Here is a 19,897-nt window from a genome sequence, read left to right as displayed (position 1 = left end):
AAATGAAATTTAACATATAATTATGATAATTAATAAAATAAAAAAAATGAATGCTGGGATTAGCGGTCGAACTAGGTTGCAGTCTTGTAAATATGATAGTTAGGGGTGCTCATGTCCTGATAATTAGCAAGATACAGGAAAGGGACATCTCATCTTTTTTTTAATTTAAAACTAACTATACATGAAATATAAAAATTTATAATAAAAACTATATGAAAAAAATAGATAAAAATAAGAAAAATGTAATAAAGAAAAATCCTGAAAAAAGATCTCATCATTTCCTCCATCATTTTCACCCTTTCTCTCTCCTGCCACAGTAGCCCGACTTCCCTTCCTCATCCCCCTCACGGCCGCGCAGGCGAGGAATCTCTCCTGCAAGTCTTGGACGAACGTAACGGATTTCTATTCTTACTAAATTAAAGAAAAAAAAATAGAGAGAGAGAGAGATCATTTCTTTCTAGAATTTTAGTATCGGAAGCATTTCCAACGTTAAAACCTTATATTTCTCCAAACGTCACGAAAAATGTTGTTTAATATAATTAAAAAACAAAAAATATTTAGATTTAACTGTGAAAATAATATTTAAACAAAGAAGGCATCAATTAAATTATCATCTTAAGTAAATAGAATTAACACTTAAATTTGTCTAAAATTTAATAAAATTGGGCCCTTGAGTCCTGTATTATTCACTTGAAAAAAATTGTCCAAAAATTTAGCAACGGAATTAGGTACAAAATATTTTTTTATGACTAATTAGTGACAAAATTTGTTTTGGTAGTTCACTATCTTTTTTTTTTAGTGATACAGACGAGAGGAGGTGAGCTTTCATATTATAGGATCAAAATGGCTTTCATATTATGCTTGGGAGTGAAACAAAAGATTGCCATCATAAAAATCCATCTATTATGTGTATGCGGAAGTAGGGTTTTGAGCTGCTCTCCTGTTGTTCCACCTCAGTGACCTGAATGGCAAATCAACAAGTGACGCTTCCTCATGCCCTTAAATTAGTTCTTATCTATTTAATTATTTTGATGATATATATATATATATATATAATAACAATCATTGCTGATATTGCTACCTGCCATGATGTTGCGAAAAAATATTTTCATAACTGGTAGGTGATACTAAATTGTGTTTGGTGTGAGGAAAAAGCTTTTCTATTGGCATTCTAGTGGGGTGGTAATGCGGGTGGCCCACAGCAGATTTGGGCCAGAAAGGCCCACTTACAGTTGGATTGATTGAAAGCCAACCTGAGCCTACCATATTTATTTACCTTTTAAAAAAAAAACTGTTTTTTGATTGAAGAACTTATGGAAAACACCAAAAAAAAATATACAAACATTTTTTGGAAAAAAAATCAGATGAGACGTGACATATAATAATATAATTATAATAATTAATAAAAAATTTTAAACAAACCAATTTAATGCAAGTTAGCTTTGGGGTTAATTGTCTAGCTCATATTCTAGTGTGGTTGATTTTGACATGTTGGCGAATTGAACTCATAGATCGAACTTGTATTACTAGCTCTTAACAAGTCATTTTAGATTGTTGGTGTGAAAAATGAGCGTCAAATTAAGAGAATTACTTCTAGGTTTTTGCTTTTTCCCCACAAAAAAGGGTCTTTTTTCTCAATTCTATCACTCGAGCCAAAAAAAAAAAAAAGAATTGCTTTCCTTTAATCATGGATGGGAAACATTATCTTTTTATTGCTTTTTTTAAATTTCAATCCATTCTCTACCCGAAAAATATTTCCAATGCATGAAGCGAAACAAAGACGTGATGTTTTCTCTTTAATGATAAAAAAAAACCTATTAATGATTTTGACCCAAAAAAAATCCTTGTTTTATTTATAAATTAAAGAAACAACTTTTTTCAGTCTTGTTATGAATCATTTTATTAAATTATTTTTATAAAAGTATAATTTTATCTTTTATTTATTATTATATACTGTTAATTTGTGGGGGAAAAGTGTGTGTTAACTGTTAAGTAGGAGTAAAATTAAAATGATAGTATTAAATTTAAAGGGAATTAACAATGCTAAAATAAGCTAGAGGAAGAGGCAAGCACTCCATTTGAAGCATGAATCTGTATTCCCTCCTCATCGAATGGTCATGCACCAACGGCAATGAGATACCATCCTTTCCTTTTTTTGTCCCCTCCAAAAAAAATTTTAATACTATTTTTTATTTATTTCAATTAATTTGTATATGGCACTTTAAAATATTTTTTAATAACACTTATTATTTTTAATTAATTAATTTTTAGTATATCGAGAGTGTTTTTTTTAGTTAGTAAGGCTACTAGAAAAATATTTTAATATATTGAATGCACTAACAATTAATTTATAGTACTGAATGTTATTGAGAAATACTTCGAATGGTGAATTTATTAAAAAGTAATTAATTTAGAAAACTAAATGTTATTAAAAAATTTTTTAAAATAATGAATATACTAAAAATTAATTAATTTAGAATAGTAGATGTTATTGGAAAAATTCCAAATGCTGGATTCATGAAGAAATAATTAATTTTATAGAGTATATTAAATGTTACTGAAAAATATTTTAAAATATTAAATGTACTAAAAATTAATTAATTAATTTAGGATATTGGATGTCATTGAAAAATTACTTCCAGATGCTTGATTCACTAAAAATAATTAATTTAGGATATTGGGTATTATTATAAAAATATTTTAAGATATTGGATGTACTGAAAATTAATTAATTGAGGATGCTAGGTAGCTGCTACTAAAAAAAAAAAAACTCAGGATGATAGATCCATTGAAAAATAATTAATTTAAAATACTAGGTGTTACTAAAAAAATTTCACAATACTAAATTAAAAATAAATTAATTCAGAATATTATTGAGTGTTGGAAAAAATATTTTAAAGTACTAGATACAAGTTAACCTACATAAATAAAAAAAATAAAATTAATAGAAATTATTGTTTTTAAAAAAGGAGGAGGATTATATCATCTCATTCGCTCAACACGACATGTAGGCTCAAATTAGATTTAAAATCATTTATAAACATGTTTTATGTAAGTTGAGGTAATATTTTTCTCATATACTTACTTTCTATTTTATAAATCATGATTTAAAAGCTACTTATAAATCATTTTAAGTAGGCCTTATACCTAATCAAATGCAAAAACATATACTCTTCCGGTCCTAAATATAATATCCTTTTTTTAATATAATTTACACTACGAAAGAGGTCTTATATTTAGGACCAAAGAAGTGCTACCTTAAATTCTTAATATAAGATTTTATTTGACTTTTATTTTAGTTTTAAATAAAAGATCCATATCTACTTTGTCTCTTATATATATATTTTTTAAGATAGTCATTTTAATAATAGTAATTCTAACCAATAAATTTAATTAGTGAGGATATTTTAGAAAAAATAATATTTATTTATTATAAATAACTAACTTAAATTTTTTTAATCTACTTAAATTAATCAACTAATTCTTATATTTAATACTAGAAGTAGTATATATTAAGAATACCCCACTATATTTTTTTTAGGTTTAAAATATAATTTTAACAATAAAACTTTTGCATATGAACATCGGTCACCATCAAGTTTGTTTTGAGTGCAAAGCTACGCGGAGCTTATCACCAAAATAAAAAAAAAAGAACCGCACGCTGCTTTTTCAAAATGGGACAATTTTAGTCAAACCGTTAACCTGAACAAACTCACGTTACTTTATATCTATTTGGGGCAGTCAACTTTCTATCCCTTCCACCCTCCCCCCGCCCCCCCGTGTGTTCATACATGTGGCCCTGGAATCAAGTAAACAGTATGGCTTGGTCACTGAAATCTGGTAAGAAATGGGGAAAAAATTTTCAGTATATCAATTAAATTGATTTTAAAATATAAAAGATCAAAATGCACTTAAAAAAATAACTCTGCAGGAAAAAATGAAGTTTCTAATCAAAATACCCTTTTTTTAAATAATAATTTAAAATTTATATTTTCAAAAAATATATTTTCAAAACTTGTGAGTTTGGGCTCGTCGCATGAGGTGGCAGGTACACAGTAAAGTTTCAAAATCAGGTCCCCATCACATTCCAAGGAATCGGCCCACCGAAGCCAAGTAAGATACGTTTCAGCATTTCAGTTACAGAATTTTCATTACCAACAATAGTAGCTTTGGTCTTTGGCCTGACGATCATCATTATCTTCTCATTCAAAATAGAACCGTCATCAACCCTTTCACCCTCTCCCTTTTCTTCCAGCTTATTATCATTATAATCATCTTCTTCAGAATTAATATATAATTTATCAATACGATGTTTACTTCTATTACGATTATCAATATCTTCACTACGTACAGTGAAAATTTTTAAAATTAAAATACAAATATAATAAAATCAAAACAAATGGAAACTAAACTAAATAGCGTAAAAAGGTAATTGGTCACGTGGACACTAAATCCTGAAATAATATTCAAAAGTTATTAAAGATAGCACGTGTGTGTGTGAGATGATTTCCCAAAAAAACCGTGCTGCAATTTTCAAAACAAACCATATATATATATATATATGTAATTTATTTGTTTGTTGATATTTTGATGGTGCTCCAAAATATGCAGCAAGCCAAAAAAAATCGTCAGTGGCCACGTTGACTAATTTTAGCCATAATATATTTAGTGAAAAGCCAGTATGCCATGCTCTCTGACTCTGACGCAACAATACTCAGCAGGCCAAAGAACCAGTATGCCCTCTGCTGCCAAATTTGACTTTGAGAGAAAAACAAAAGAATATGAAAAATTAGTGCTGCTCACCAAGTTACTGACACTGATTTTAAGTCGTTTTCTAGTCGCTGTCTTGATTTTTTTTTTTGGATAAAATTGTGTAACTGTAAAAATAAAATTTAAAAATTTATTAGAATGAAAAGTAAAATAGTAAATAAAATTTATTTTAATATAAATTTTAGGTAAAAATAATATTTTTCTAATTTTTTTAAAAATATTTCTAGCCGCATTAACTAATTAAATTAAACTGTGTTTTAGAAATAGAATGTAATTGTCATAAACTCAAAAAATAGTCAAAGTACTTACCTCTCGTTAACATTCCACTTAATCCCTTTCTTTTATTCCTATTTTTGTTCCTTGCACCATTTTTCAAACCCGCTGTCAAAGCTTACCATTGTATGATATATGTTGACTATTGAAGTCGTTTTATTTAGCTACTAATAATATTATCACTTATAAAAAAATTCAAATTATTTTAACCTTTTTCAATGATTTTAAAATAAAAATATTATAATAATATTAACAATAACTCTTTTACCAAAAAAATATTAACAATAATTCTTCAAATCTCAAGTGAATTTAAGAACTCGATTTTCAACCTGTCAATAACCTTGTTTTAAGAATAATAAACATTTCCTATTTTTTTTAGGCTAAAGTATATATTTAGTCTTTTAACTTTGCAAAAGAGTTTTAATTGGATTCTTTTATTTTAAAAAATATACTTTTAATCCTTAACCCTGAAACCGTTACAAAAAATGATGACATACGTTGATAAAACATGCTCAAATGCTAACACATTAAGTTTATTTTTCAAAATAACTATGATTGTTATAAAAAATATTATTTGAGCCTAATGATTTTCAGGTTAAAGGACCAAATGTATCATTTTTAAAGTTAAGAAATCATATTAAAACCTTACATAAAGTTAAAGAACTAAATTTATATTTTGGCCTTTTTTTTTGTGAAAAGAGAGATTTTATTGATAACTAATATTTTAAGAGATTCTAGCTCACACACTCCCTAGAGTTCCACACAGTGCGTCCCGGTGGCTCATTCGAACTTCTTTTTCATCCATTGAAGAAAACTACGTCACCTGATTGTAGAAGAAGTAAAAGGAATTAGTACTAAATTTTTCCTTTTAAGATTCAGAACTAGTATATTTTATTATTACTTGATCATTTTATCCTAAACTAAATTCTATTTTGACTCTATGATATTCACAATAAAAGCTCCCAATTAATGCCCCAAATTAATTTCTCAAATGAACTCTTAGAAATCACCGAAAATTAATTGATAACTCTTAAAAACATGCTCAAAATATTGTTTAAAAGTTAAAACTATTCAAAATGAAGACGTGTCACTTGCCAATTACCATGCAAGTTCCAATTTTAATAATTGAGCTGTGCGCTAACCCAATAATCAACCTGCTTTGTATGAAATCACCCGAGCAAGGACAAGGGCAAGGGTGTTGCTTTTTTAGGGTGTTGCTTTTTTAGGGTGTGTCACTTGCCAACTTAGAGTGGCGTTGTCCATACCTCAGCTTATTCTCTCCAAATCATACCTTTCCTTCTTGTGAAAACTCTTCATGATCGACAATGTCCATTAACCTAATCCCAGATAAAGATGAGGTCGAATTCTTCTGGTGGAGAAACCTGGGATTCCTATCGAGTATCATTGGCCTGTTATCTTCTCTTCTGAGTTCCTCTTTTCACTTTATATTTGGTGAGTTGAACACTTGGAAGACTCTTCTGTATATTTTTTTGAGTCTGATCCTTCCCTACGGTATCTTCTTCGTGAAGACATGGAAACCTCTTCAGAATTTATTGTTCAGATCTCACCTAGCATTTCTGGCCTTGCTCCTCTCCTCAATTTACTCTTATTTCTATGACAAATTCGTGAAGGAAAAGCCGGACATGTTCAGTCTCCTTTCTACTGTTTCATTTGCTTTGACGTCTTTAAGCTTGAAAAGGCAGAATATTCAACTGGGATTTGAGGATGATCTTCTCAAATTTTTCCTGGGTTTTCTCACCATTCAACTCATGACGATCAACTTGCTTCTCGCTTTGGTGGGAGCAGCTTTGTGTTACTTCGCCATCGTTCTAATTCCTTGGAGTTTAGATTCTCCATTGGAGACTGTTAGTTGTATTACTGCCCTCCAAGAGAACGTGGCAATAAAAATTGATACTCGTGCTTCCGATCTCCGAAAACAATTGTGTTCCACTCAGCTCGGAATTGTGAAGGACAGTGAAAATCCTGAGAGACTCGTTTACCCTTCAGATTTTGAGTCCAAACTCAAGGACGCAATCGCTTCTGGGTTAGTTGAAGAGTGTTACGACGCTTTCATCACTTGGCGAAAGCAGTTCCTAAACGACCAGATGACTACTATGGGGTTTCAGAATCTCAGCATCAATGAAGTCCCCAGGTTGCCGATGAAAACTCTCAAAAACGACATCCAAGAATGGACAAAAGCTTGTCATTTGGTCGTTAAGAGGCTGTTTCCCGAGGAACGGCATGCCTGCAGTGTCGTCTTCTCGGCGCTCTCTCCTCGGGACGAACTGTCCTTCATGGAGGTCTGTCGGGGAATAACGACACAGCTATTAAATTATGCCAAAGCCGTTTCGACTACAACGCTGTCGCCGGAGCGTTTGTTCAGAATTGTCGACGTTTTGGACACATTGGAGGAGATTTTGCCTGACATAGAATCACTGTTCCGCAATAAGATTTGTGAGTTTCTCTACGATGAAGCTATCGCAGTGAGTAAAAGGCTAGGAGAAGCAATCACAGGAGTCTTCAAAGAGCTCGAGAATCTGATTCTTCAAGACCCGGCAAAGGTAAATACACCCGAGTCTCCACGCCTGATTTATATTTACCAATTCTGATCATTTTTTCGCCACATGAAATTATATGTTTTGTGTATAATGAAGCGTAAAATTACGAGCTTCTCCCATCATCCTTTGGTTCCATTTCTAGTCCCTCACTCCGTTCGTTCTTCGCTTCCTTGGATCGTCAGGTGGTTCTCTTTGACGAATAAGATGGCCACCATGTTGCACACTTGAACGTGTTTGGAAATGTTTCTATCATTGCTCCCAAAAGAGGAAGTGGGTAAGCTTTATCAAGAGCCAAAAGTGTCCTTAACCTCCTTGTCGCTGACTTTTTAATTCCGATCCTGAGAGCTTCGTCTCGATCTCGTTCTGGAGCTGCCAGAAGAGCCCCGTAGTGTTGCGTTGCTCCTTCGCCGGCTGAGTCTTGTTCATTATGAAAAGCATCCCCGTGGCGGCGGCGAAGAGGAGGCCGGAGGAGAGCTTGAAACCGGGAAGCGCTGCTACGTTGGCAGCGACGACTCCGGCCATGGTAGATCCGGCGAGGGTGATCGTGTTGATGGAGTGGAGAAGGTGGGTGTTCCGGTTGTCCCGCTGCTCGCCAATGTTGTGGTCCGTCCATCTCTACTCGATCGGCTACTGCTTCGACGATCACGTCCAATTCCGATCTGATCAGATCATTGCCGTGAAAGTGTGAGACGGTGACGTTGGTTGTGAGGGGGAAGAATTGGGTGGGGGAATATCGTTGGCATTTTTGCCCCAGTTTTAAATACAATAGGAATCAAACTTGCCTACGCAATATGTAATGTTGAATCACCTCGAAAAAATACCTATGCTCTCAAATAATTAAATACTAATTATTATATCATAATATCAAACGCCCATGATATTTTCTTATTCGTTCATTCTATGGCACGCAGCTAGCAGGAGCCAGCAGAGGTGGGCTTCATCCGACAAACCGTTATGTGATGAACTACCTAAGAGCTGCTTGTCAATGTCGGAAGCAACTCGAAAGAGTTTTCGAGGGCACCCATGTTTCATCGTTGCCATCATCGTCCGCTTCTCCCTCTTTATCTGAGCAAATGCTTCGGATTGTAGATTTGCTGGAGACCAATCTGGACGCTAACTCTAAGATCTGTGATGATGACCCGGCTCTGTGCTCTTTTTTCATGATGAACAATATAGGATACATAGTTCAAAATGCCATGAACAGTGAACTCGCAGACCTGTTGGGTGGCAACTGGCTGCAAAAACACATTTTGAAAGTGAACCAATACCATGAGACTTACCAGAAAAGTTCATGGGATAGAGTGCTTGAACTGTTGAACATTATGGACTCTGATGAGTCACTTGTTCAATCCCAACACGCTAGAGACAGGTTTGAGCTCTTTAAGTTGCAGTTTGAGAAGATTTGTGAAAACCAGTCTCCATGGGTTATCCTTGATGATCACCTAAGAAATGCCATTACGATTTCACTGAGGAGAACTATGTTGCCTGCCTATGAGAATTTCATGATCAAGTTCCTAAATGATGTCGAAACTGGAGATTTCGGAGTCCAAGTTGTAGAGGGTCATATAAACCAGCTGTTTCTGGGAAAAGACGAGCACACAAACCCCAGGTTACCCAGAATCATTCGTAGATATTCCTATTGGTTTTCTTTAAATATCAAAGCATAATCTGATTGTACGATGAATCTGCTGCAGCAATATTCAACCAACATGGACGGTGGTGTTACCGAGTGCAAAAGATTTTCATGAATGGGAGGAGTACGGTGAGAAGACGATCCTCAGTAGGACACACCCAAGGTAATTTCATAAACTGTACACATTAAAGGATTATATTGACTCATATAAATGCAACTTTTTCTGGGATAATAAACCTATCTACCTTAATTTATTGCTCCCGACTAGGACATTGGATGTTAATGTGAAATTTATAAACATTTAAACAGTCTCATGGATTCATATATTGTTTGGGATTGTAGTATTGGCAGAAAATACTGGTGGTGCATATACAGGGATGATCAAGGTTGTAGGGCGACAAAGCATGCTCGGCAAATACAAGAAAACCCAAGGTTGTACAAGATTCGCTACTCTGGCTTCCACACATGCTACCTTCAAAGCTTGACAGCTGGGCTGTAGTGAGGATGAACCAAAATGGATCCTTCAAGCATATGAATGTTGTTATGTTGTTAAGTTTATTGAAGTAGTCAATTACTATGCTTTTCGTATTAAGTTTGTAATAACAGAGAGCGTGCAAGACTGAGGGATCGGCCACGAATCCAGTTATGCTGCATATATCCTTTATGTTCTTCATATATACTCATTTTTAATATCTGATGGCTAGAATATTGTAGCCCATTATATATAGATGTGCAGTTTTAAAATTGCTATTATCCTCCAAATATTCACAAGAAGAGAGGAAATTTTCTTTATTCAAAAAAAAATATCACGAGAATTAATTTAGTTTGCAATCTCTCATTCACGCAAAATGCTAAACAAAGACCCCAAACAACTGAAATTTCAATCTAAACAATCAAAGGGTGTGAATGGGTCGAAGTAAAAGACCAAACAAAGTTTTTTTAAAAAAATAGACAGTGTACTTTACTACCTGAAAGTGAACGATAATAAGGCGGAAATTATTTTAGCATTTATTTGGATGACCCTTTCCAAAACATATATACTTTGAAACATTTTTCTATGAATAAATGTAACAGCTACATATCTGGCTGAAATTAAATAAATGATTTAATTCTAATATATCTTTCTAAAATATTCTTATGCATATTAATTTATAAGTTAAATAAGATATTGAAAACTGAACAGGCCAAGACAATGGTTCAAAATGGGGTCAGATTAATTATAATTAAAATAATTTAACTAAAATGTACAAAATATTTAGGAAAAAAAAAGGCATCAGGCTCCCACATACCATTACTAGACCACTCAAGACTTAACCGTGAAGAAATTAAAGATGTGCTCTTTGATCAGGAGGCGGACGTTGATGAAGCATAGGTTTTTTTTTTTTTGTTTTACCAGTGCTCAGTTCTTATTAAAAAAAAAAGCAAAAGAAATTAAAGATGTCGGTCTGCGTATGGCTGTAACACAAAAAAGCGAAAAAAGGGTTTTGAACTTTGAATGTCAGCGTCAGGAGCCTTCCATCATCCTGATGACCTAAAAGAGGATAAGTCTTAGGTGCCACCTGGCAGGTGGCCCCCCGTCTCTCAATCAGGTACTTGACTACTATACTGTATTACTGTTATACCGCTTTTGTTTCTGTTCAGATTTTAATAAGAGAAATCCAAAAAAAAATTATCTCTTTGCATCTGCTTTTTCCCCGCCAAAAAAGGGCCTTTTTTCCCAATTCTATCACTCAAGCCAAAAGAAAAATTGCTTTCCTTTATCAAGGATACGAAACATTAAAATTTCAATCCAATAATTCTACCTTTAGAACATTTCCAATGCATGAAACGAAAGCCCTATCGGCTTCTGCAATCGCTGTACACTCTCTCTTGCCCCACTCTCTTTGTCTGTTTGTGTGCTCACATGATGCCTTAGAATGGGACCATTCATATTATTGAAGTTGTGAAGCTTTGAAATCGAATGCATTTCATCTTTTTCCACCAACTTTCTCTTTTCTCTCTTCATCTTTCTTTCTCTTTAGAACACTTTCCAAGCGTCTAACTTGGGCAATCAAAGTCCATCAAAACACAGTTGTGTTCTTGTAACCTCAGATATGTACAGCTGTGTCATAGTTAGCTCAGCTTGCTTCAGGTCAGGCCGAAGGGATGTTGGTAAAACTTGTTTTTGCCATATAAACTCCCATCAATGAAGAGTCCAAAACCCAGAGAGAGAACCAGAAAAGAAATTTCATTTTGATGGGAATTTAAAAGTTCTTTCCTTTATTTGCATGGATCTGTTGAGCAATATAGATCACATTTTCACTTCGTACTTTTTTACGAAAATGATAGTGCAAAATACCTTAGAATTAGAATATAAAAGCCCAATTCAGGGATCTGAATTTATAATACCAGACTGAGAAAGAAGCAGCAATTTGGAACCTGCAAATCTTGGAAAAAGACCTCATTATTTCCTCCATCATTTGCAACCCTTCTCTCTCCTGCCAAGGTGCCCTCTCCCACTCACAGTCAGAGACTTCCCTTCCTCATCCCCCTCACGCCCACGCAAGCGAGGAATCTCTCCTGTAACTGATTTGTCCCCATAATTATTCCCTTCTCAATATTTTGCCTGATGCAGATTTTGGAATACTATTCTGATCTTCTCGTATGGTTCTAGTGCAACATCATTAAGTGAGAAAATTCAATTACTATAAGCCAGATTCTCTCATCCCTCTATCTCTCTCTCTCTCTCTCTATACACGCGCGCGCGCGCCTTTATCCCCAGTACAGGCTTGGTTAATCAGGAGCAGTAATTAAGTGCCTGCTTTAATTTGCCACAAAATCCATAACCTCAGATGCACTAATATTGCTTATAGCTATAGATTTTCTTACCATAGGCCATTGGTATCTGCCCAGCATTTTCATCTGGGTAACTGTCACAGTGACACCCAAGTTGCTAGTTAGTTATATATATCTGCTTCAACAAAACACGCGCTAGTAATCTTTACCATGAAACTAAACCGTACCCACAGATTAAAAAAAGGCTTGTTTTAAAATACATAGAACTAAAAGAATAAGGAACTGGAGGGGTGCGTGGCTACGTGCTGTGAAAAATGGGAAGCAAAGAAGAAGTTGGTTTTCATGAATGACAGCAGCAACGACAATCTCAGGATTGGAGCTTAGTCGGGGGAATCTGCTTTTGTTTCTGTTCAGATTTTAGAGAGAGAAACCCGAAAAAGTATTGTTATTCAAGACACAATCATAGGATTATGATCCTTAAAATCACGCTCTATATTGTGTGTTTTGGACGATTCCAACTCATCAAACAGTGCGAACGGAGTGAGGAAGGAGCGTCAAGCTGCGGGTGACAGAGTGCGCTGTGCCAGGAGAGAGAGAGTCGTGACGATGGAGCAATTAATGAGGCCGAGTAAATTTGTACTTTTGTCCCCTGAATTAGGCTTTTAATGTTTCCAAGAGAAATTCTTGATGTTATCGACACGTACCAACTGAGTGCCTGTTTGGCATCACTTATTTTGAGCTTATAAGTAGTTTATAAGCTCGATTGACACAATTAGGTCTGTTTGGATCAACTTTTCTGTAATCGGGTTTTTATCTGAAAAGTTACAATAAACGATAAGCTAAAATTTCAATGCCAATTAACAAATCATATTCACAGCTATATATATTGGTTGGATTTGAAAATAGATTAAGTTGGTATAATATAGTTTTCTTAATACTCCTCCGTTCCTAAATATAAGACCCTTATACTAATACTAGTGTGTATAAGGGTCTTATATTTAGAACCGAGGGAGTATTAAAAGTTTTTTTCTCAACCAATTCTTTTTCTATTCATCATTTAAGTTGATAATTATAAACTAGTTTAAATATGCAGCTTAAATTTTCTTAAAAAAGTTATCCTTTTATTCCCCCTTGACATATTTCCTGTCTTTTTAACCTATTTTTGTTTTTCAATATTAATAAAATTTCTAACCTACTTTTATGAACTTATAATAACCATTGAAAACATCAAAGATACACTAGAAATAATGTATGGAGAGTGAAGAACCAGTTGGGAACTTAATTTTTAATGTTTTAATAAATATATATAGAGCATTTTAGTTAACTCAAATCATTTAAAATTTCATAAAGAAATATGCTTTTTTATTGATATTTCAATAACTTGTGGTCACCAAATATAATAATATCTTACAAGGCTCTTCAGGTGTCAATTGCCCCAAGATGAATTAATATCATCAACACATCAATATCAGTAGGACAATAATAACGTGAAATTATTTATATCAATTATGTTAATTTCTCTAATCAAATATGATGATGTGTTTTATTTTCTACACATTAGTATTTAATAATATTTAATTATAAACCTACATGAAATATAGAAGAATAAGTATTCGTGTGTGATTGGAGAAGTTAACTGAATGGATATAAAAAACATGACTATAATTAATTAAATTTTGTCGTCTCTCATATATTTTAATTTTCTTCTTTTGCAAGAGGGTGATGCGTCAGAGCATCACTGTGCATGTAAGCTAGATCCTAGTACCATTTACCAGACAGATAGGCAAACTGAAAGTTACAGGATACTAAGATTGGATTCACGTGGCAATCTAAAAGCGAGTTGCTTCAAGAAGATTCTCATGCCAGTAAGATAATGAATTTTTCTGGACCTGAGATTATACCTTAAAATTTATTTATTTTTAAATATCTTTTTTGACCAAGTCTGTGCATCAAATTTTCTTAATTATGTTCTAGTTTCTAAACAAATTTAAATAATCATCATTACATTGTTCCCTCTGAAACAGGCGGTAAAGGAAAAGATTAGTTTCCTTTAAACATGCTCCCTTCTCTATTTAATATGAAAACTAATTTGATATTTAATTTGATTATAAATATAAGGTCTTATTTATTTTGTTCTTTATATTTATCTATTTTTTTAAAAATAATTTATGCAGTAGTTACACATGTTAAATATTTCATTAAATAATAATTTTAGCTAACACACATAATTTGTAAGGATGTTTTAGAGAGAAAAATACCTATTTATTATAAATAACAAATTTAACTAATTATTTTAATCTATCCAAATTAATCAATTGAGCTTTATATTACGCACCAGTGGTAGCGTATGGAACACAGAATAATCATTTTTAGATATAAAAGATATATGATTAAAGTGAGGAGAGAATTTCAACAGTGTTAACAATATTATTGTCAAACGTATCGAAATAGTTTTTCCTAAGATTTTAAGATAAAAGTTATTTAAGTGTTTTTGGAGACATGCTTTGATTCTCATAGTGATATTTATTATTTAATATTTTTTGTTTTCATTGTTTAACTTTTACTTAACAAAAATTGCCACCCCATTGTATACGATAACATCTCGTTAGTACTAGTATTTTACAGGAAAAAGGCATCAAAATCCTCTCAAAAATGCTAAAGAACAAATTAAAGTGAGTGAATTTCAAAATTCCAAATTAGACTCCTTGTAATATTGTAAAATTTTAAAATATTATGAAATGACAACGCGGTCCTCATTTCCGTTGACTACTTTTATATAGCTATTGACAATTTCAATTTAACTATTAACTATTTTTATTTTTAAAGTCCTGGTGACTACTTTTATGTAATTATTAACTACAAAAGAGTAGTAAATAACTAAACAAAAAGCGGTCACTAGATTTCCAGTAATATTTAATGTATTTTTTGAGTTTTTGAAACAAAAATAGTTAATAGCGAAACTAGAGTTAATAGCTGGACAAGAATAGTTACCACATTTTTAAAAATATATAAAAGTAGTCAACTGCAATGCTAGAATAATCAATAGATAAACAAGAATAGTCATCGGAGTTCTAAAAACAAATGTAATCATTAGCTTAAAAAAAAAGTCAAAACATAAAAAAGAGTATCAACGGGACTCTAGCGGCTAGCCACAGACAAGGTCACCAATGTCAAAGCTCCGACGGCAGAAAACCAACTAATGGTGCTACGGTGGCAATATTTAAGAAAAAATGGTGAAGGACATATGTGTAATTTTGTAAGATTTGAAAATTTCAAAATGATAAAAGGGATCTGAATTGGGATTTTGAAATTTGAGCACACTGATTTGTCCTTTAACAAATTCTAGGGTGTTTTATTGCTTTTTTTCCTATTTTATAAGGCATCACTGCTTTCTTTAACCTTATTTGATCCGAAAAAGGATCTTCGAGGACCAATGAAAGTTGAAGCTTTAAATTGTATAAAATTCTCGGGTGTATATAATTTTTCTTAATAACTTTTAATTAAAATCTAATAGTAAGGAATCTCCAAACTTTCAAGAATATACGTAATCCCAAACTATTAATTTTATATTTCTTAAATGTTATTTCTTTATGAATATAATCTTCTCAAATTTTGAGTTATGTTTAGATAATTTTCTTAAAATTTAAGTCACTATTAACAAATAAATAATGAACATAAACTAACAGTACCCGAGTTATCTGCATAATTGTTAAATTGAGACATGTTTATGATAAGGTTTCAAAAGTTAATCAGATTATTCACATATGACATAAAGTTTCAGAAAATTTTGTATAATCTAACCTTATTTTTAAATAAATTTTTGGAAAAACTATATTGAAGGCATCTATATTTTCTCTTAATTTTTAATTTAGTATCTGTGTTTTTTTTAATTAAATATTTAAATTTTTTTAGCAACATCAGCTCTTATAACTTTATTCTATTGATATTTTTAGTCTCTATACAAGAGTTAAAGATGTTAATAAGGCAAAATTAAATATTTAATTAAAAAACACATAGGTACGAAATTAGAAATTAAAAATTAAAAAAAATATAGGTACCTTCAACTTCCTCTCTATATTAACAATTTTTGTAACAATTAGAGAAAACGCGTAAGGTCTATACCCAGACATCATCAACCCTATAATAAAGTTCTAAACTCGAGCACTTTTTTTTTAAAAAAAAAAATCTATATTTAATGTAAGAAGCTGCTGTATTTTTTATTTTTTTAAAAAAATTAGTTAAAAGTAGTATTAAGGGACAAGATATGATAATAAAAAATCTTTAAAAGTAATTAATTAAATTTAAGTTGTTGACCAGGTTGAGAACGGGGTGACTGTGGGGGACAAACACCCAGCCACAGATTCGAAGGTTGGTAGGAGATTTTCATAATCATTAGTTCTGGATCTAACGGCCGCAGTGAGATAATACGGTTGCTGTTTGACGTTGAATCGTTACCATTATCGTGCAATCAAATCGTATCTATGGAGTCTCCAATTACCTACTTAATACTACCTCCTATTCTCAATATAAGACTTAGATAACTAATTTAAAAGATTAAAAAAATTAACTAATTTAGAAAGATTAAAAAAATTAGTTAAATTAATTATTAGTTATAAATAGGTGTTGTTTTTCCTAAAATATCTTTACTAATCATGTATATTAGTTAGAATTACCATTTGATGAAACTTTTAATATGTGTAATTATTACAAGGACTACTTTAAAAAAATGAATAAATATGAAAAAAAATGGATTAAAGTATTATATTTAAGATCAAATTAAAAGTTAAATAAACTTTTACTCCTCCAATCCTAAATATAAAATTTATTTTGTAATGAAAATAGATCTTACATCTAAGATAAGAGAGAAAATAATAAGAAACATAGGTAGTAATTAATATAAGACATGGGATTCAAAAAACACAACGTAGGATCCCAGAGGAAGGAAAGTGAGTGAACACATGGTGCAGATTATGAGCAGGCCTGTCGTCTCCTTGCCTTGCTCTACAAGTGCTAATATCTGGGCCTTGGGATCCATTTCTGTATCTCGTAAGTCTCCAGCCTGTATAGATATTCATGTATCACCAGCCCACTGAGTTTGGTTAAGAGTCCTATGAATTTCATTGCGTAGCTGAAGAAGAAAGACATATTTCAAAACCAACAAAAACAAAGATGTTTATATGACATTTGTAATAAATAATCACATGCATTAGTTTGTGGCTGAGCACACATCATGTGCTTCCTGTGAGATATATTCATTTGATTATGTTTGATGCTAAATTTTTCACTCTTGATTTCGTAGGAGATATTTGGCAACCTTGTATTCTTGCGGAGTAAGTGGTCTGTTGATTTGCAATCCACTTTGACAGAACACCCTTTAACCTTACGTAGATCTGGTCTTCTGGCTCATGTTTTAATTTAGTTCTTTCAACTTTAATTTGTTTTATATCTTATTCAAGCTATACTTATTCATAGAAAAGGGAAACTGCCGTCTTTGAAGGAATTTGTTCATAATCTCTCAATGACAACAGTTTAAGAAATTGAAACAAAAATATTATTTATATTAAAATAAAATTTCAAAAAAATTAAAATATGTAAAAAAAATTAATATCTGTGTTTTCCATATCAAGATATTTTCACTTAAATTTATAGAATTTTCAACGTACATGGGCCTAACTTTTTAACTTGGATTGGTTGTAAAAATTGCAACCCATTCGAAAATGAACCAAGTTTAGCCCAACCCACTTAACTTGTGGATTCGCCTTTTCTAATTTGTATTTTTTAATCAAATATGGAGGTCATGATATTCAAATATTTTGTTATTTATCCGTGTTAAATTTTATATTAATTTTATTTATATATAATTATTACTTTAATGATTTTCATCTCTATTTTATTATTACTTTGTAGATAATATATTCATATTTTGTCATCTATGCTATATTATTTATTTAATTTTGTGGATTTGATACAGTTAATTGCATTTTTCAAATTTGCATGAACTTGTTCAAAAATTATGGCGGGTTGACCAGTCTAACCTTTAAATTCATTTAAGGATTCAGGTTCATCCAATACTCCAAAATATTTTTTTCAAGTACATCCAACACTTTGAAATATTTTTTAAATACGTCTAATACCCTAAAATATCTTTTTAATGCATTTTAAGGCAAAAGAATACTTTCAAAGCACTTGAAAACTACTTTAGGATGCTAGATACATCACAAAATACTTTCGAATACTGGATATACGCTAGAAAAAAATAGTTCAAGATGCTGGATATGCCGAAGGGCAGTAAGGGGGATTTTTATAATTTTTTTTAAAAAACCAAAATCTCTATTTAATCATGTATGAAGAGGAGAATTTTTCTTATTTTGAGGTCATAATTTGAAAATTTTAAATTCAACAATCATTTTTCATGCCATTTTCCCGTTTATCCGTTTATATTGTTGACGTGAAAAATATGTAGAATTAAGAAAACTACCTCAAGGCTTCTGCTTTTTTTCAATTTAAAAAACAAAAAGGTTTTGGGGAAATCACAAATAAAGACCCTTGAATTAGCAAAATCACCCTATGGTCACCTGAATATGCTAAATTACTATGAGGGACCAGGTCTCAAATTGTAATTATGAAATCATGGCCAAATTACCAAAATACCCCTCTTTAAATTTTTTTTTTTTAAAAGAAAGCCACTGCCTCACCGGAATCCGGCCACCGGCGCCGGAGCTCCGGCGGCCGCTTCCGGCCACTGTCGCCGGCCGGACGCCGGGGTCCGGCCGCCGGAGCTCCGGCGCCGGCAGCCGCTTCCGGCGGTCTTCCTTTGTTTTTTTTTTTTAAACTGTTTTTTTTTAATTGGGGGGAAGTGAGGTTGGGGGGATTTGATCCCCAACCTAATGCTTCCCAAAATAAGGAATGACCATTGAGCCAACAAATTTTTGTTAACATTATGATGCAAAAAAAAATATATAAGTTAACTCATTTACTCTTGTTCCAGGTGATAACAACAATACATTTGGAAATAACAAGTTCTGATTGTAAAATAACACGTCTGGAATAAAATTTAACAATATGTTTTTTTTATAACAATATATTTTGTTGCAGGCAATAACAACAATACATTTAAAAATAACAAGTTCTGATTATAAAATAACAAGTTTGGGATTAAAATTTAACAACACGTTTTTTTTTTATAACAACACACTTTATTTCAAGTGATAACAACAATACATTTAAAAATAACAAGTTCTGATTATAAGATAATAAGTTTGGGATTAAAACTTAATAACATGTTTTTTTATAACAACACACTTTGTTTCAAGTGATAACAACAATACATTTGAAAATAACAAGTTCTGATTATAAAATAACAAGTCTGGAATTAAAATTCAACAGCACCTTTTTTTATAACAATTAATTATTTTATACTTTTGGAAAATAAATTATTTATAACTTATAAAAGTACTTGTAATCTATTTAATTTTCTAAAAAAATAATTTTTATCTCCAATTTATAATCAAACTTGAAGTATAATTTTTTATAGATTAAAAATACTTTTTTATTGTTCAAATTTATAAATAAAATTTAGGGAAAATGGCAACACACTTTTTTATTTCTTTTAAAAAATTTTTAATCTATATATCTATACAACTTATTATAAATCAAACTACTTCTTATAAATTATAAATAGTACAATTTATTGTAGATTAAAAGTACTTTTTGACTGCTTAAATTTATAAATGAAATTTATCTCTAATTTATAATTAAAAATACTATTTTATTCTTTAAATATAAAAACTATTTTAATATTTAAAGAATGAAATAATATAAAATTTATACTCTGATTAATAAATCAAAAATGCCTTATTATAAATACTTTATAATTTATAAGAAGTAG

General features: G+C 31.6%; 1 protein-coding gene across 1 annotated transcript; it reads left to right on the top strand.

Annotated features, from left to right (window-relative positions):
• Positions 1-6,368: 6,368 nt before the first annotated feature.
• On the top strand, positions 6,369-7,652 carry LOC114713161 (uncharacterized). The gene has a single exon (XM_028897748.1). The coding sequence runs from the start codon at positions 6,369-6,371 to the stop codon at positions 7,650-7,652; it is 1,284 nt and encodes a 427-aa protein (XP_028753581.1).
• The last annotated feature ends 12,245 nt before the right edge of the window (positions 7,653-19,897 follow it).

Source organism: Neltuma alba, unplaced genomic scaffold (assembly GCF_004799145.2).
Source record: "Neltuma alba isolate B1F8T4 unplaced genomic scaffold, ASM479914v2 tig00011419_pilon, whole genome shotgun sequence".
NCBI lineage: Eukaryota > Viridiplantae > Streptophyta > Magnoliopsida > Fabales > Fabaceae > Neltuma > Neltuma alba.
Note: the sequence above shows the minus strand (reverse complement) of the source record. Positions and strands in the feature narration are given on the sequence as shown.